Raw genomic sequence first — 15867 nt, 5'->3', positions numbered from 1 at the left:
CCCTGAGCTGTGACAGCCTTCAACTCTGCCAGCATGTGCTGCAGAGGCAGTGTCTCTGCAAAAAAAAAAAGGGGGTTGAGGTTTACACTGAATTCCACTCCCACCAGCCACCCCTCCTCGCAAGGAATACATCGAAAAGGAACTGTTTGTCCTTGGAGATGCCATTGGGGCACAATGCAACAAGAAGAGAGATGCAGGGAAATAGGCTAACCCTTTTACTGCTGGTCTGCCATTGAAAATGCTGTGCTGGCATTTTCTCCACATACAAGTGATGATAAAAAGGGGTATTAAGCTGCACGCATCACATTCAGCAGCCCAGAAGGTGCCATGCACTGGAAATGGTATGTTCAGTAGCAGAACCGGAGCATTCTATCTGGATGTCCCTGATACATACAACAGGGACACTCCATGTGGACATATCCTGTACAGTCAGCAGCCCATCAGGGGCACCTCACCTGGGTGTACCCGGTACATTCAGTATCATGATGCCCAGATACACAGAGCAATATAGCAGTGGTGTCCTCAGTACATTCACTGCTGGTGTCAATGGGGCTGCATCCACTGACTTCAGAGAAGCTGCACCCATTTACAGCAACAGAGAACATGGCTCAGCATTTTACGTGTGAGAGATAGGTCATCTATAAATGTAACAAGTGGTCTATTCAGTGTGCTATGTGGCACAATACTTTATTGCACATCGTTTCTTGTTCACAACCTCATGAAAACTGGCCAGTGTAATCATGCCCTTTGCCTATCAGTGCATATATTTTAAAGAGATCAACCATCCACTCTCTATCACACCTACAGATATATGGGAATGTGTTCCTTTTGGGGCTGGGGAGTAGAGCAAAGGATTAAATTGAAAATGAGACCACTTTGACTAAAATAACTTTATTGTATAGCTAAATAAAGACTATGCTGCGAAGGGCATTGGCGAGGCATGCTGCTGGGCCATGATCTCACTAGTCTGCTGTGATTGTGGCTAGGGGTGTGGGGAGTAGTATTCCACACTGACAGCAAGATACTGACTGATTAATGAGGGGAGTCCCCTCTGTGTTGGGAATTCAAGGCAGTCGACATCAGTTTCCGGGCCCGATCCTGTGAACACCACCTGTCTTCAGCTCCCACTGCAGGATCGGGCCTTCTATCTGCGGCATGGAGGATGAATGACCTAATCTGCCCCACTGATGATTTATAGCAGCAAAATACCACAGCCCATCTTCAAGTAATTAGCAAATGCAGGTGGCTTTGATATAAATCTCTAAATCAAGGCATAGGCACAGCTGTAACTCTCTTGGGGACACCGTCACCCCTTAAAACAAAAGTCCCGGGGAACTAATGTCACTCATTAAAGATGGACTTCCACTCGCTGGTATTGCCAGGATTTGCATTTTTTCGCTGAACAGCATGAAAGATGGTTCCCGTCCCACTGCACAATTCTATAGAAGCTTCAGCACTGGGATCGCCTTTAACCCTCTCACTCCCAAATAAAAAAAGGATGCCTTCTCATCAGTATGCTGCCTGTCTTTATCCTCTGAGCAAGAACACGGAGTCCCTGACTCTAATTGAGGAAATGCAATAGTAGTCTGCAGCACTGACTCAACACCACTGCAGTAAGAGTATTGTGAGCCACAGGATTTCTGATCATCACTGGAGCAGAAAGGAAACCTGACATCTCAACCCCGTTGGTGGTTTTTATAGGGCTGGTAGAATACAGTGCCATAGTTACAGTATTTGCAAATCCCAATGGACAGGTCATTCTTTTTCACCGGCATAATTTACATAGGATAATGTTAATATACTGGGAATTTAGATACACTGATTTCAGCTGGCAGTTAAAAAAATTGCTTCAATTAAACTTAACCCTTCACATGCACAACAATAAAAAAGAAGGATTTTGCTTTTAAAAGTGCCGTGCCTGCAATCGATTAGAAAAACACTGAAAATCTTCTCATAAAATATTGGATTTTCAAATGGGGCCTATGGGAGGTAGGTACCAAAATCTCATTGAAATTCTAGGGGAGGTAGGTGCCTAACTCCCTTAGGTGCCTTTGAAAATCCACCCCCCCCCCCCAAATAGTCAAGGAAAAACATTTACCACATTTTTTGTCTGTAACTTTTTGCCGTAGGAAGGTAGGGGCTTTAGTGCCTGAGGTATAGGTAGTTCCTGGATGCTTTTAGGAAAGTGGGAAGGTGGGAGAGACTGGAGAATAGTTTGCATAGCTTGCAGGTATAAAGAAGCAGGTGTGTTCCCCACCAGGGTGTTGAATTTGTCTTCCCCTAGCAAAGCTGTCCAGTGGTCTGGATGATCCTGCAGAACTTTCCGCATCTTAAACTGTGGGCTAGGCATGAAGAGCAAGAGGTAATCGAGGCAGAGGTTTTTTGATGCCACGTTGACTTTGGAGTCCCACATCTGCTCCAGGATGACATCCAACGGGGTGAGCCCTTTGCTGTCCTCGATCCTGGGAGAAGCCCCGTTCCCTAGGAGGATGAGGACGGTCTCTGACCTCAGCAGTTCGCAGGCAAGGTGCAGCGGGGTCTTGCCATCTTCCAGATGAAAGCAGCCGGTCCTGTTGATGTAGGAGTTTAGGCTGGGTAGCTTGTGTGCAATCTTGATGATCAGCCCCAAAATGTCCCTCCTGTCGTATGTGACTGCCATGGCCAAATGAGGGGCAGAGGACGGGCAATAGCAGAAATGCTCTCCAGGCACCTTGAGAGCCTCCTCTGGAAAATGAGAGAGCAGATACTGGGCATAAGGCAGGTGATTATGCACCACTGCATAGAGAAGGGCTTCCGAAGGTGAATATGTTCTCAGGCTGGCATTTTCCTCCCAGTAAAAATATTCCATAGTTCTCATATCCTCCAGCATCCATACCGGTTTGTGGTCTCTCACAGCCTGGTAGAACATATAGGATAAGAACTTACAATGCCTGCTCTGCTCATCCTGCAGGCTGGCCTGGTTACTGGCCATGTCTCAGCAAATAAACAAGACCTGCACGCAAGCTCGCTCCAGAATGTAAGATTCACTCACTTTGAATGCAGATCCCAATGCTGCTGCAACCTTCAGCCTGTCATTGCAGCCCGACTGCATTAGCTGAAATGCCTCGGCTTGAACATCTCCACCCATTCATTGTTTTTTCCCCTCATTGCAGTGGTTTTGTTTAGGTAAGCACAATCCCACAGGCTCAGTTAACCCATGCCATGCAATAGACGGTTAGTCAGTGCACCCTGCTTCATGCACGGCACAGGTTACTGTAACACTGTCAAACTAGCAGTGATTTTATAGAAGCAGAGCTAGATAGGAGAGACTAAAATTAGCTTTAGAGGTGAGGCAATTTTCTGTCTGTTTTTGATGCCTACCCAGATCAGCTGGTATAGTGCAGTAAGCACAATATGCATTTATTCATTTGTCTTTGTCCCTCGTACTTGTACAATTCATTATATAATAAATGTATATTGATACTATATAATCAATATTGAATACTATATATAATTTTTATATACTGATTGCTAGCTATATGGTTATAAAGTGACTTCTATTTACTAAATACTGTTATGGCTGGCCCATTAGGGGACACTGATAATGGTTTGTCTATTAGAAGTCATTGATGCATAAGCCCATAGGCTGAAACCCCACATAGAACAAGTTGAAGACACTGTGCAGTAACCCCATCCAGAGTCATGAAGGATATTGGATAGTTAAAGCACTTCCCTTTGTCTGGCAGTTAAAGCTCTGAGGTTCCTTTGTGTTGCAAAGCAGCTGCATAAAGAAACAATGTCCAAGCCACCTTTCTGTCTAGAACAGCTAGTCTGAGAGGGATCCTTGCACTAGGGGTTTCCCAGGTGTCTAGCTCAGGGACTGGCCAAGCAGGGGAGTTTTGGGCTGTGTGAGACTTGTGTGAGGTCCTGGGAAGAGACAGAGGCCCAAGGCAGATGCTTCTGGGACAAGGCAGAGGTACCTGACCGGAGGTTTCTGCAAGAGGGCGTGCCCTGTGTGCTGTTTGTTACCACCTGTGTTCAATGAAACAGGATTTGCACACATTGTAAATAAACAAATTATACTGAGAAAATACCTGACTCTGCTTCACTGATTTCTGCTTCAAACAGGACCTGACCTGCAAGGTCCTGAATTCTGTTATAACTTAGCGAAGGGGCAACAAACTACACTGTGTCCATATTGAGAGACTCAACACACAACATTCAGATCTGGATTTTGAATAGCCCAAAGTTGCAAGGTGTTCAGGTCCAGGGGTTTGGATCATCATAGGATAAAATTAGGTCCATTTGCAAAGTTTGGGTCTGGATCTGGGTACAGACTGCAACCTCCCAGCCCACAAAGTTCAGGGACATTTAGATCCTGGGGTTTGGTTCAAGCCCATCTCCTGTACAGTGTATACATTTAATATTTTGGGTCAGGTTTACACATTTTGAGTGAGCAATTGCATGCCCAGTTTGTGTTCACAATTAATGTGACTGTGCATGCAAATACAGCTAATTAGATATTTGCATGCACAATTATCCAGTTTGTATGTGTACCCACACACCTTCTGGGCGTGGTGTTCTGTCCCATCTATCGGCACCAAGACCACTTAGAGAGAGAGATAAAATGAGTCTGCTCTACAGCCTTAGTTAACAGCCAGTTGGCTTTTAGCTCATGTGGTAGAGGCTCATGCTTTAAGCTCCAGAGGCCCCAGGTTCAACCGGGGTCTGTCGGCATTAAATATGCAGTCATAATAACTTCAATGTGCTCTAAATCCGAACTTAGGTGCATGATGGAGCAAACATATTTTGTGTGTCCAGTTGTTCACCCAAACAGTCTGAAAAATCAGGCCATTAGCATACAGGCCCCGTGTAATAAACTGGTCTGATTAAAAGTTAAAGTATTAATACATTACATGTTTATAGCATCTTTCATCCAATGATGAAGGATTGGTCCTGCTTTGAGCTGGGGGTTGGACTAGATGACCTCCCGAGGTCCCTTCCAACCATGATATTCTATGATTCTATGATCTCAAAAGACTTTGCAATCATTAATTCATTATGTCTACAACACTCCAGAGAGATAGGTAAGTATTGCTAGCCCCATTTTACAGAGGAGGAAACAGAGGCACGTGCACAGATGTTTTATGACTTACCCAGGTTTACACAGTAAGCCAGTGGCAGAACTGGGAGTAGAGCCATGAACTCCTGAGTCTTTGCTCCATGCTCTGACCACTGGACAACCCTCCCTCTCTTAAACTGATGGCAGAAGTTTGGAGCTAAAGACAAAGTACAACGTTTGTAGTCTCTTCTATTATTGTGGGTAATTATAGTGTGTTTAAATGTGTTCACTGGGTGAAAAACATCTGAACAAAAACTGTTCTGCAAACAATATTGTCCCTTCCCATATAAAATACCAGGAGAAGGAATAATTAGTCTCTAAACTCCATGGCTTATGAAGAGACAATGTTGTGCCATGAGGGTGAGGGAAGAGATGCCCAAGGGACAGAGGCATCTCCTGGGAAGGATCACTGGGGAGAAATGGGGCCAAATCTGTAGCAGAGATATTATATATCAGGCCCGCCTCTGCGCTTCCTTAAGCTGCTCATCTATTCTCCCCGCCATGCTGCTGTCTGCTATAGGCAAGCTCTCTGCGTGCTGCATGCTCCTATCTCATCCAATAGTCTATGCAAGCTAGAGCTGGGTGGACTGTTTGGTAATGCATCTGTTTTGAGGTTGCAAAATAAAAAATGTCTGCAAAACAGAAGTAAATCTCTTACACAAAAACATGCAAGGTTTCTCACAACAAATTTGAGTGAAAAAACTTTGGCTCCTATTTATGAGTGCAAACCAAACAAACCACAAGATTCAAGAGAGGTGGCGGGGGTGAGGTGGGGTTCTTTTTTGCCTTTTGAGCAGAGATTGGTTGGTCAAGCAAGTCGTGTCACACGGTGTTGGTTCTGGTTTCCTGATTGGCTGAGCTGTATTCCACAGGGTTAGCAGAAGGCCAGGCCATTCTGACTCAATTTCACAGAGGGTGTAGCAGCAGAAAGAAGCAATTTTATGCACCTCTGTATATTGAAGGGGACAGGGGAACATTTTTTATCCTCACCTCCTAAAGACCAGCTAAGATTTCAGATAGAACATGGCAACCATGCTTGAGAACTCCAGATAGGAGAATGGTCTTCCAGTTAAAGCTGATAGACATTGAGATATGTGGATACTGCAGTGTACAGGAATTGGCAGAATCCTTTTAAACTGTCTTGTCTGTTTTAGAAACCAGCCAGAGGCCTTGCATGTTGTATATAATTAGTATACATTGTTGTACGGACCCCACCATGCACTGTGGTTTCTTCATGCTATTATTGTTGGGTAAAGGCCAAAAGACACAGCAGGTGAAGATTCCCTAATCCAGGAATGCAGTGGTACAGAGAGTGACAGAAAAGGCCAAGTGAAAATGAAAGAGTAACTGCAATCCATAGGCACTGGGACCATGAGTAACCTACTCACTTGGCCAGGAGTGTTGCTCACATGTATATTGATTCATAGGGTCAACAGGAATAAACTGCTTCCTGCCATTACGGTGTTTCTGTCTGGTTGTGTTTTTGTTTAGTCTGTTCAGCTGAGTCAGTTTCATGATGCAGACATGCCTACTCTCAGGAATTAATCGTGAGAGCTGTGATTTCTAAGTAAAAATTAAGCCTGACTCATGACCTCGCGATAGAACTCTCAACTGTCAGGAACTTTCAGCCACAAAAAGGAGCTTATGTAGGTTGCTAGTTCTTGCATGCCTATGTATAGTTACCAAACAGGGTTATGCAGAACTCAGCTGCGCCTCTGTGGTTTCTTGATAGTATCGTTATTGTGTAAAGAGCAAAAGGTAAAGCAACTGGGGATGAGGAGGCAGCCCCTAGGACTGTGTGTCAACCGCTTATTTAAATAAAGTAGTGGGGGTGGGGTAAAAATGTCTGGCTGTTTGGGGGAGATGGACTTGTCTGATACCTCTGTAGAAGAGTAGACTATACTGAGAGACTAGAACAATATAAAATGGCTAATAGTACAACTGATGAGAAAAAGTAGTGCTTTCACTGAGTGTAACCTGCAAGGTAGCCTAACAGCATCTCTGAAACCAGCAGAGTGTGCTGAAATTGTGGAAGTTACACAAAGTCACCTATCCTCAAAGCCACTGGTGATTACAGAGCATTTCTGCTCTTCTCAACAAAATCAAACAGCAAATGAAACCATTTCTGAATAGGTGGCTAAATTAAGGAAGTTAACAGAACATTGCCAGTTTGGAGAGCATTTAAATGATATATGAAGGGACTAGTTAATGTGTGGTTTGCAAAATGAAGCAACCCAAAAACAGATAGAGTATGTCTACACTACAAACGCTACAGTGGCATAGCTACAGTGCTACCTATAGTGTAGATGCTTCCTACAACAACAGAAGGGGTTTTTCCATCAATATAGTTAATCTACCTCTCCAAAAGGTGGTAGCTAGGTTGATTGAAGAATTTTTCCATTGATTTAGCAGGGGCTTAGGTCGACCTAACTACATTGCACAGGGACAATTTTTTTCACAGTCCTGAGTGATGTATCTAGGTCGATCTAATTTTTAAGTGTAGACCTGGCCTAAGGCTGAATTGATCCTAAATCGTGCACTAGAAGTTGCATCAATGGAGACAGCTACTAATAACGTCAGGGAGTTGCAACGTTGTGCAATCTGTGCAACACACAAACTGAGGGTCATACAGAAAGCACTACCAGGAGAGTACTCAAAGACTTTCGTTGTGGGAAACAGTCTCATAATACAGATGATTGTTGGTTCAAGAACAAGTGCATTATGAACTTCCAGATATTGGGACACATACAGAAAATGTGCACGTCAGTGAAAAAAAACACAACCACCACCTTGTAAGGACCATAGCAGAGGACTGTATAGTCATCAGCTTGCAGATGACAACATCGAGTCCACTGAGAACGTTGTAGCAACTCTACTGCTGTTTGGTTTAGACAAACAATGCTATTTGGATTTCTTCACAAGCGGAAGAAATGAACTTGATACAGGGTCTGCTGTTTCTGTAATTTCATAGCAGGATTATCAGATACTGTGTAAAAAGGTGAAGTTACAGAAAACCTCTGTCCTAGTAAACACATACACAGTACAGGGAAATTCTTGCTATCTTGGTTGTTATTACAGGAACTGACCAGCATATACTAAAACTCTATGTTGCGTCCTGGATTATTTGGCAGAGAATGACTGAGAGATTCAGCTGGCAAAGCATAAAATGGCTGTAAATTTAAAAAAGGAATATATATGATCCCTGACCCAATACAAAAAACAGCTGAACTGAACAAAGTTCCCTGAGTCCTAGTCAAGTGCTCTATCCACTAGACTGTCTTTCTATCCTAAGAACTAATCAGTATAAAATGCAGGACAGATCCCGATGTGTGTGTATATAACAATAGCATACTATAAACATGTACATATGACTATCTGTACCTCACTCTATTCCTCCCTGGGTATACTTCCACAGAGGGCAGCCCAGGTCTGGTCATGAAATCATGAATTTTTGAAGGGTAGTAAATCTGGGAGACGTGCAAATCTGGAGGTCCACAAATTTCACCAGCCATAGTAAGGGTTTACAACTGGGGGAGTTAATGCTGAAACTCTCAGTGTGAAATTTTGCTGCATGCAGTAAGTGTCATCAGTGATGGTGGATTTCCATGAGAGCATGCCACATGGAGCCACTACTCCTCAATTCTACTGTCCTCTGCCAGGCTGGGCCCCTAGTTTCCATGTCTGCATGCATGTGTCATTAGCACAACAGAGTTGCCAGCAGCTATATCGATATTTCCAAAATTGGCCATGATACTGACTTTTTTGCAGTAAACTATGAATAATAATCTTAAACACGTGTAACCCTTCTGCCCATCTAAGTTGGCAGCAACAAGGGCCGGGTTCAGTGTCTAGGGGTTCCGTTTCAATAACGCAATGCAAAACCAGCTCAAGCCCCCACCCAGTGACCTGGGACAATTACATACCACCCCCTGGGTGCCTCTAAGAGGCCATACTTCCCCTCTCGCAAGCACGGAGTCTGAGTGTAGCAGAAAATGTTTAATAACATGAGGTAAACGACATCAGCATTAAATTGGAAAAACACCACAATAACACAAACCATGAGCAAAAAACCCACCCCAGCAAATTGGGCTGTGTCCTTTCCCTTTGGTTCTTGAATCCAGCAACCCAAAAATCACCCAGAGTCCCCAAAGTCCAACACCCCCAAAGTCTCTTGGGTCCAGCAACCACCCAAAGTCCCAAAAATCCAACCAAACCCCAAAGTCTCTGTCCCTGGTCAGTGCAGCCCCAGAGTAAAGGGGGGGGCACGCAGGGTGTTAAGGGGAACCTTACGTGATCCGAGGCCGGCCGGCCGTTTCTCCGTGGGGGTTCCGCCGCAGCCTTCACCACAAGCCAGTCCACTTCCTGCCGTCCCACGAACTGCTCCGCTCTACAAGCTGCTCCGCTCACCGATCTGTGAGCCCCTCCAACCGTCCCCACAAACAGCTCCGCTCACCATTCCTTGGGCCACTCCAACCATCCCCACAAACAGCTCCGCTCACCGTTCCTTGGGCCACTCCAACCGGCCCCGCAAGGCTCCACCAGCTGCTTAGCAATATAGCTTCAGGCTCCCCCACTAGTTAACACAGCACTCAGTGATCTCAGCTCTTAATAACTTTAGCTCTTAGCAATTTCAGCTCATAATAGGGGAGCCCCAGTGCTAGTACACCATTAGCCCAAAGTGATTTCAGCTCAGCAGCCTGTAACTAGACTCCTAATGGAATCAAAATTAGCTCTGACATTCAACAGAGAAGAGAGGAGGTAGTGCAATTGGTGTTTCAAACCCTCAGAGGAAGCCCATACCACCAGGTACAAATACCTGTCCCCATCCTCTCTCCCTTCACTGGGTTTTGTAACCCATGCCCCCTGTCAAGCAAGTGCTACTTAGGTAATGGTGAAGGACTCACTCAGTCCTTCTGTCATACAACAGTTCCACTGGCCTTGATTCACAGAATCAGGGTAACAAAACTTTATTCTTCCTGCCCCAATAACAGAGAAACTGGGGATCCCACACCAGCCAAAGTAACCACTTTCAGTTGCTGTTGTTTCATACCAGGCGAGTGGGTGTGCCTATGCAAACAAGATCAGCCCCTGGAGTTCTTTTCCACACTCGCCATAATTCACCACCAGATGTCAGGGTAGAGCTCATCCTGACTCTGCTTGCACATGTATTGCACTCTAAAGGATCCCATACAAACATAAGCCCTGATCTCACAAAGGGATCTACATAGGAAGACCTTTACACCTGCACAGAGTCCCACTAACTTTGCAATGATGCAGAATCAGGGTCTTTAACTGATATGCAGAGGGATCACTTTATCCACCAAACCTGTCTGAAATGCAGCAACCTTTGGGGAGTGGGGGAGGGAGAAGAGCAACCGTCTAACAGTCAGGGCCAGCTCCAGCTTTTCTGCCGCCCCAAGCGGCAAAAAAAAAGACGAGCGGCGGCACTTTAGCGGCAGCTCAACCACGCCGCTTCTTCTGCGGCAGTTCGGCGGTGGGTCCTCCCTCTCTTCCTCTTCGGCGGCAATTTGGCGGCAGCTCAAAGAGGAAGAGAGGGAATGAGGGACCCGCCGCCGAATTTCCGCTGAAGACCCGGACGTGCCGCTCCGATACCGGACGGAGTGCTGCCCCTTTGAATTGGCCGCCCCAAGTACCTACTTACTACGCTGGTGCCTGGAGCCGACCCTGCTAACAGTGAACAACAATGACACCCAACAGCTTAAGACAGTAGGTGTAACTTGTAACTGTAGAGGCAATTAAAGGAGCGAGAATGCCATTGCCAAAGTTTGGAATGTGGCCAGGATAGAGGGGGCAATACCCCCACTCTGATTAAAAGGTCATGGTGCCTTTAAAGACCACAAGTGGTCAGGACCGTTGCTTCAGAATTCATCAATAAGCAGTGAAATTGCCCTCCAAAGTGAGCTGCATAGGATTTTTGTTGTTGTTGTTGCCTGTGTCCCTCTCCTCTCCCTGGCTTAGATAAGCAGTGCTCCCACACAGCTCTCCCTCCTCCTTGGTATGGTCAGACATCCCCCTCCTGCTTCAATCGCCTTTAACCACAGTTCCAGCTGCATTGTGGTGTAGAATGCTGGCCCCCTAGCACTTCTCTCAGGGTGTTTTTCCTTCTGCTTATTCTTCCCTATCAAATCTCAACTTCCCTGTGTTGTACGGAGGTCAGAGAATGAGACTGAGAAAATGACATCATAATAGGCTGACCCCTGAGCGACAGCATCCACAGAAGCAAGGTGGAGATGTTGAATCTTTCACAAAGAGCTCTTCTCTCCTAACTGTTTGTCAGGAGTATGAGTTAAATGTGTTTTGTCTGTTGTTGCAGTGAGAGGGCCGAGTGCTAAGGGCACCCACCCAATAAATATCTAAAATAACCCCAAGGGAAGAGTTAAAAGCATTGCTAACTCTAATTGAATGAACGCCTGTCATGTATCCCTCAGATATGACAGTCTAGACAAGTTACAGTCTATATCTGGAGAATGAGATGACGGCTTGGTTCAGTCAGCTACAAAAAAATAGCCTGATTTTATTACAGCCTTTTAAAATGCTTTTGAGACCTGATTTACACAGCGTCGGCCCAAGATGTAATGAAGTCATGATCAGGTGACTCTCCTCCCACTTCAAAGTGACCTGTTTGCTTACAGTCCTGGTACCTAACCTATTTGGGGGATACTTTCCCCACAAATGATGCGTAAATGTCCAGAATACCCTGCTCAACCCAAGACCATAAAACCCTGACCGTTAAGTTATGGCAACACTTCATGAGCCAGAAATACTTTGATGGTTTATGACTACAAATAAATTAAATCACCCAGTAGCTCTTTCCCTGATGAAGGGAAGGGGCCATGCTGCAGCTCTGCTTTGATGTGCATCTAACAAGATAAAACATGGGATGACTACTAGCATAGATCCCTTGCTCTGCTACATCTGCATGTCACTTCCAAGGCTGAAGATTGAGAATCCAGTGAGACACAAACTCATTTTGTCTTCAGTACTGATATAAAGGAAATGCTTTTCACAGAAACATAATTAACCTGTGGAACTCACTGCCACATGATATCAAGGATATAAGTTTAGTAGGATTCAAAACAGGTTAGATTCTTTTACATTTTAAGCTCTTTGGGGTAAGGACTATCTTTGTTTCGTGTTTGTACAGCACCAAGCGGCCCTGGTCCAGGACTGGGGCTCTTAGAGGCTACAACAATACAAATAAAGTAATAATAATAAACTATAGGTTTGTACAGTTCCTAGCATAATGGGGCCCTACCTGGTTGATAGTTTTTAGTGCTATCAGAATTTAAATACTAAATCAACCCTCCATGTTAACATAAGCCAACTACCAAATGCCAAGGGTTAGAAAACACAACCTCCTATGGGGCTATAAATTTACAATTGTCCATTAAGAAACTTCTTGCACCTTTCTCTCAAGCACCAGATGCTGGCCACTGTCAGAGACAGGATACAAGGCTGAGTGGTCCATTGGACTGAGCCAGTGCAGCAATTCCTAGTTTCCTATGCCTTACTTTGAACATTGCCATGTTTCAGACCCCATAGGTGGCTCCTTAAGGCAAAAAATTTCATTCCAATTGTCAGTACAGAAAATTGTCAGTGTACATCCCAGACAGCAATAAGAATGACAGAAATGCCTAGAAATTAAGCTTGTCCAGGATCCTTCTAGAAGTGATTGACTTAATTATCTCCAGCACTAGGCCAAAAGAACCGTGGTGGAATAATAATTCATTCCCTGAGCAGAGCACTTGTAATTCCTTAGCCAGAGACAAGGACAAATCGCTGCTGCTACTACCAGCTGCTGATTTAATATTTAATAGGTTCAGAGCCTGCTAGCCCACAGCTGATCATCTCAAGCTCCTCTTTATCTATGGTGTAGTGTGCCTCTGCAGCTGGGCAGTTAAACTCACTCAATAGGTGCATTAGTGGCAGAATCAGCTGATGTAGGAGCAAGAAATTCAAAATGCAGCTGAAAAATAAATGTATCAGGAAGAAGCCTTTAGAAGTTTCAGACATGCTAAGGATCCGAGAGTTGGCAGGTTGTTTCCAACTCATTCTAGTGGCTAGGGGGTTGCCTGAGAGTCAGGAAGTTGGGGGTGTCATCTCTCAGGGGGTGTGAAAAATCCACACCTGTGCACAATAGCTATTAAGGTCACCAACATTGTATTTCAAAAATACAGGACTCCTTTCTTAGCATCCCTATGGGGGAGAAGTACCCTGTACCACAGGGGCCAGAGGTGGGGTGCTCATTGCCACAGGGGGTGGGGGTACTAACCATGTGGCAGTTGAGGAAACCTTCTGCTCCCTGCAGCAGTCAGGCAGTCTTGGCTGCAGGGACCCAGCTCCAGAAGTGAACAGGGCAGCACTGAAGGGCCAGGGTTGGGAGGGGAGTGGAAAGATGCACCAGTGAGTACTGGCCCCCTGCTGGACAGGGCCCCCTGCTGATTCCAGCCCTTGAGCACAGCCCGGTCTTCTTTCCCTGCACAAGGTCTGTCTGGCAGGGCAAGTGCATGGGGCTATGTGCCCTGGAGCTGCGCTGAAGGGCAAAAGTCAGGAAGGGGCTCTGTCTGGCAGGGCCGTCAGTACTCTTGTTGTGTAGCCTTCCATTCCCTACTCACAGAGTCTCTGCCAACATCCCCAGCAGAAGAGCATAACTGCTGGTTGGTGGCAACTGCAGCAGTGGGGGAGCGAGGCAGGCAGGGACCCTGGTCTAGTAGCTAAGACCACCTGCACAGAGTCCTGTCCGCTTTCCATGCTGGACAGAGCGTTCTCCTGACTCCAGCCTTTCAGCATGGCCCCATCAAGTCTTCGTGCTCCCCGATAACCTTATCTCCCCCCCCTCCCGCCAGGTGCCACACCCCATAGTTTGGGAACCTCTATGGTATAGGTACATTGGTTCAGGGACCAATTCTGCATTACTACAGTTGTCTAATTTTACAAACCTTATATCCTTGGAAGGTAAGGTAATAATAAAACTGGCTTTGCATAATGATAATATTTTTAATATGTTGAAATATGGGATAAAAGGTATCCCGTACTGATTTAGTGTGGGACAGGCAATTTTCTATTTAAATAAGGGCCATCCCTTGTAATATGGGCCTGTTGTCAACCCTAGTACCTATACCAACCCAATTCCCCGTGTAGAGGCAGCTAAGTGGATGTAAGACTGCTTCAGCTAAAGTAGCTCCCATTGCTCAAGGAGGTGGAGTTTACACTGATGGAAAAAACCCTTCTGTCACTGTAGGAAGGACACTATGGTACTGAAGCGGCATAGCTATAGCATCCGTAGTGTAGACGAGCCCTTAGAGTTTACAGGGCTAGCAATTAGAAAAACCTTTCTAAGCTTGAGCTTCTTCATTTAGAGGCTTAAACTGGTCTTCTGAAATGAGAGGAATGGGAACCATGAAGAAAACCAAAATGTGGAACCCCCAGAAATGCATTTTTACAGTAACTTTTCTGAGCATGTCCCTCAGGGTGTCTCGCAGCTTTATCTAATAAACATTCCAAGCACAGTGAGTTACGGTACCTTACTGCAGGGGGCTGAAACCAGTCCAAAACATCAGTATGGACTGTGTTCCTTAATGGGCCATTAGAGGATCCACAGTGGGACAGATACAGCCCTGCCAGAAGAAACCAATTAGGCGTCATTCTTCCACGCCAGCTGTAATGCAGACAAATGAAGGGACGTGCCCTGCATTAATATGCCAAAGCTAAAAGCACTCCTTCTTCCATTAGCACATGCTGCAGTCCTCTCTGAGTCTGCACTGTGGCTTAAATGTATAAAAATAAAGGCTTGATTGATTCGGTTGAGGAGGAATGCTGTGCATTCAGACTCTCCCTGCTCATTCTCTTACCATTAATGGTTCCAGAAGATTCCTACTTCCCCATATGTCTTTTCAAACATGGAACAGATTGGAAAAAGAAGTATTGGTATTCCCCACTCTCCATCCATGACCCATGTTCCATCCTTTCATGACACCAAAATGATATACCACTCCCAGTCCATTGTGCAGATCTTCATTAGATAATTGTCCTCCTCCTTGCTTTGATCAGCGGTGGAATGGCTAGCGGTGTTGACATTTAAATTCTAAATCACTAGGCTCCAGAGTTAACACCACTGAAGCAAATACGAATAAACAAACATTCCCACCTCTCAAAACTATTGGTTCAGATGGTCTGCAGACTCTGGCAAGTATCACTGCATTGGTTTACAAACAGTTCATGTTCTGAAGGTTACCTCTGCTGGAGACAGGGTGGGATTTTCAAAAGTACTCCATATTGACCTGACTCTTCTCCAATAGAAGTCTATTGGGATTGTCAATGATCAGGCCCACTGAAAATGAGGCCATTTATCATTAATTTAGGCACTTAATTTTAGACTCTGAGATTTGAAATTGTTGGCCTTGGTGGTTGTATCAAACACCTGACAAACCTCCATCTGTTCTCAGACTTAGAGCTACTGCATCTGTTAAGAGTAAAATCTGAATGTACATGAGTCACCCATCAACACGCCCTGTGGAAAAACATTGAAAAAGCTGTGCCAAAAATGTGCCATCTGTGTGCCAGAATACAACCACGTTTATGTTCTAGCCTGTTAAATAGAAGCCTGAAAATCATTACGTAAATAGGTAGAAATATTTAATACACTGTTGCTTCACAAAATTCAGTGTTAAGCTATTGCATGTGGCCCATATGTTTATCTTACTCATCTGTAAAATGAGGATTTCTCTTCATAGGGGACAAAGATA

General features: G+C 45.1%; 1 protein-coding gene across 1 annotated transcript; it reads right to left on the bottom strand.

Moving 5' to 3' along the window:
- Positions 1–2080: 2080 nt before the first annotated feature.
- LOC135875497 (ankyrin repeat domain-containing protein 9-like) lies at positions 2081–2971 on the bottom strand. Its single transcript, XM_065400348.1, has one exon. It carries the CDS (start codon positions 2969–2971, stop codon positions 2081–2083), a length of 891 nt encoding a protein of 296 aa, XP_065256420.1.
- Between the last annotated feature and the right edge of the window lie 12896 nt (positions 2972–15867).

Source organism: Emys orbicularis, chromosome 3 (genome assembly GCF_028017835.1).
Source record: "Emys orbicularis isolate rEmyOrb1 chromosome 3, rEmyOrb1.hap1, whole genome shotgun sequence".
NCBI lineage: Eukaryota > Metazoa > Chordata > Testudines > Emydidae > Emys > Emys orbicularis.
The sequence above is the reverse complement of the archived record's forward strand: the minus strand, read 5'-3'. Positions and strand labels throughout refer to the sequence as shown.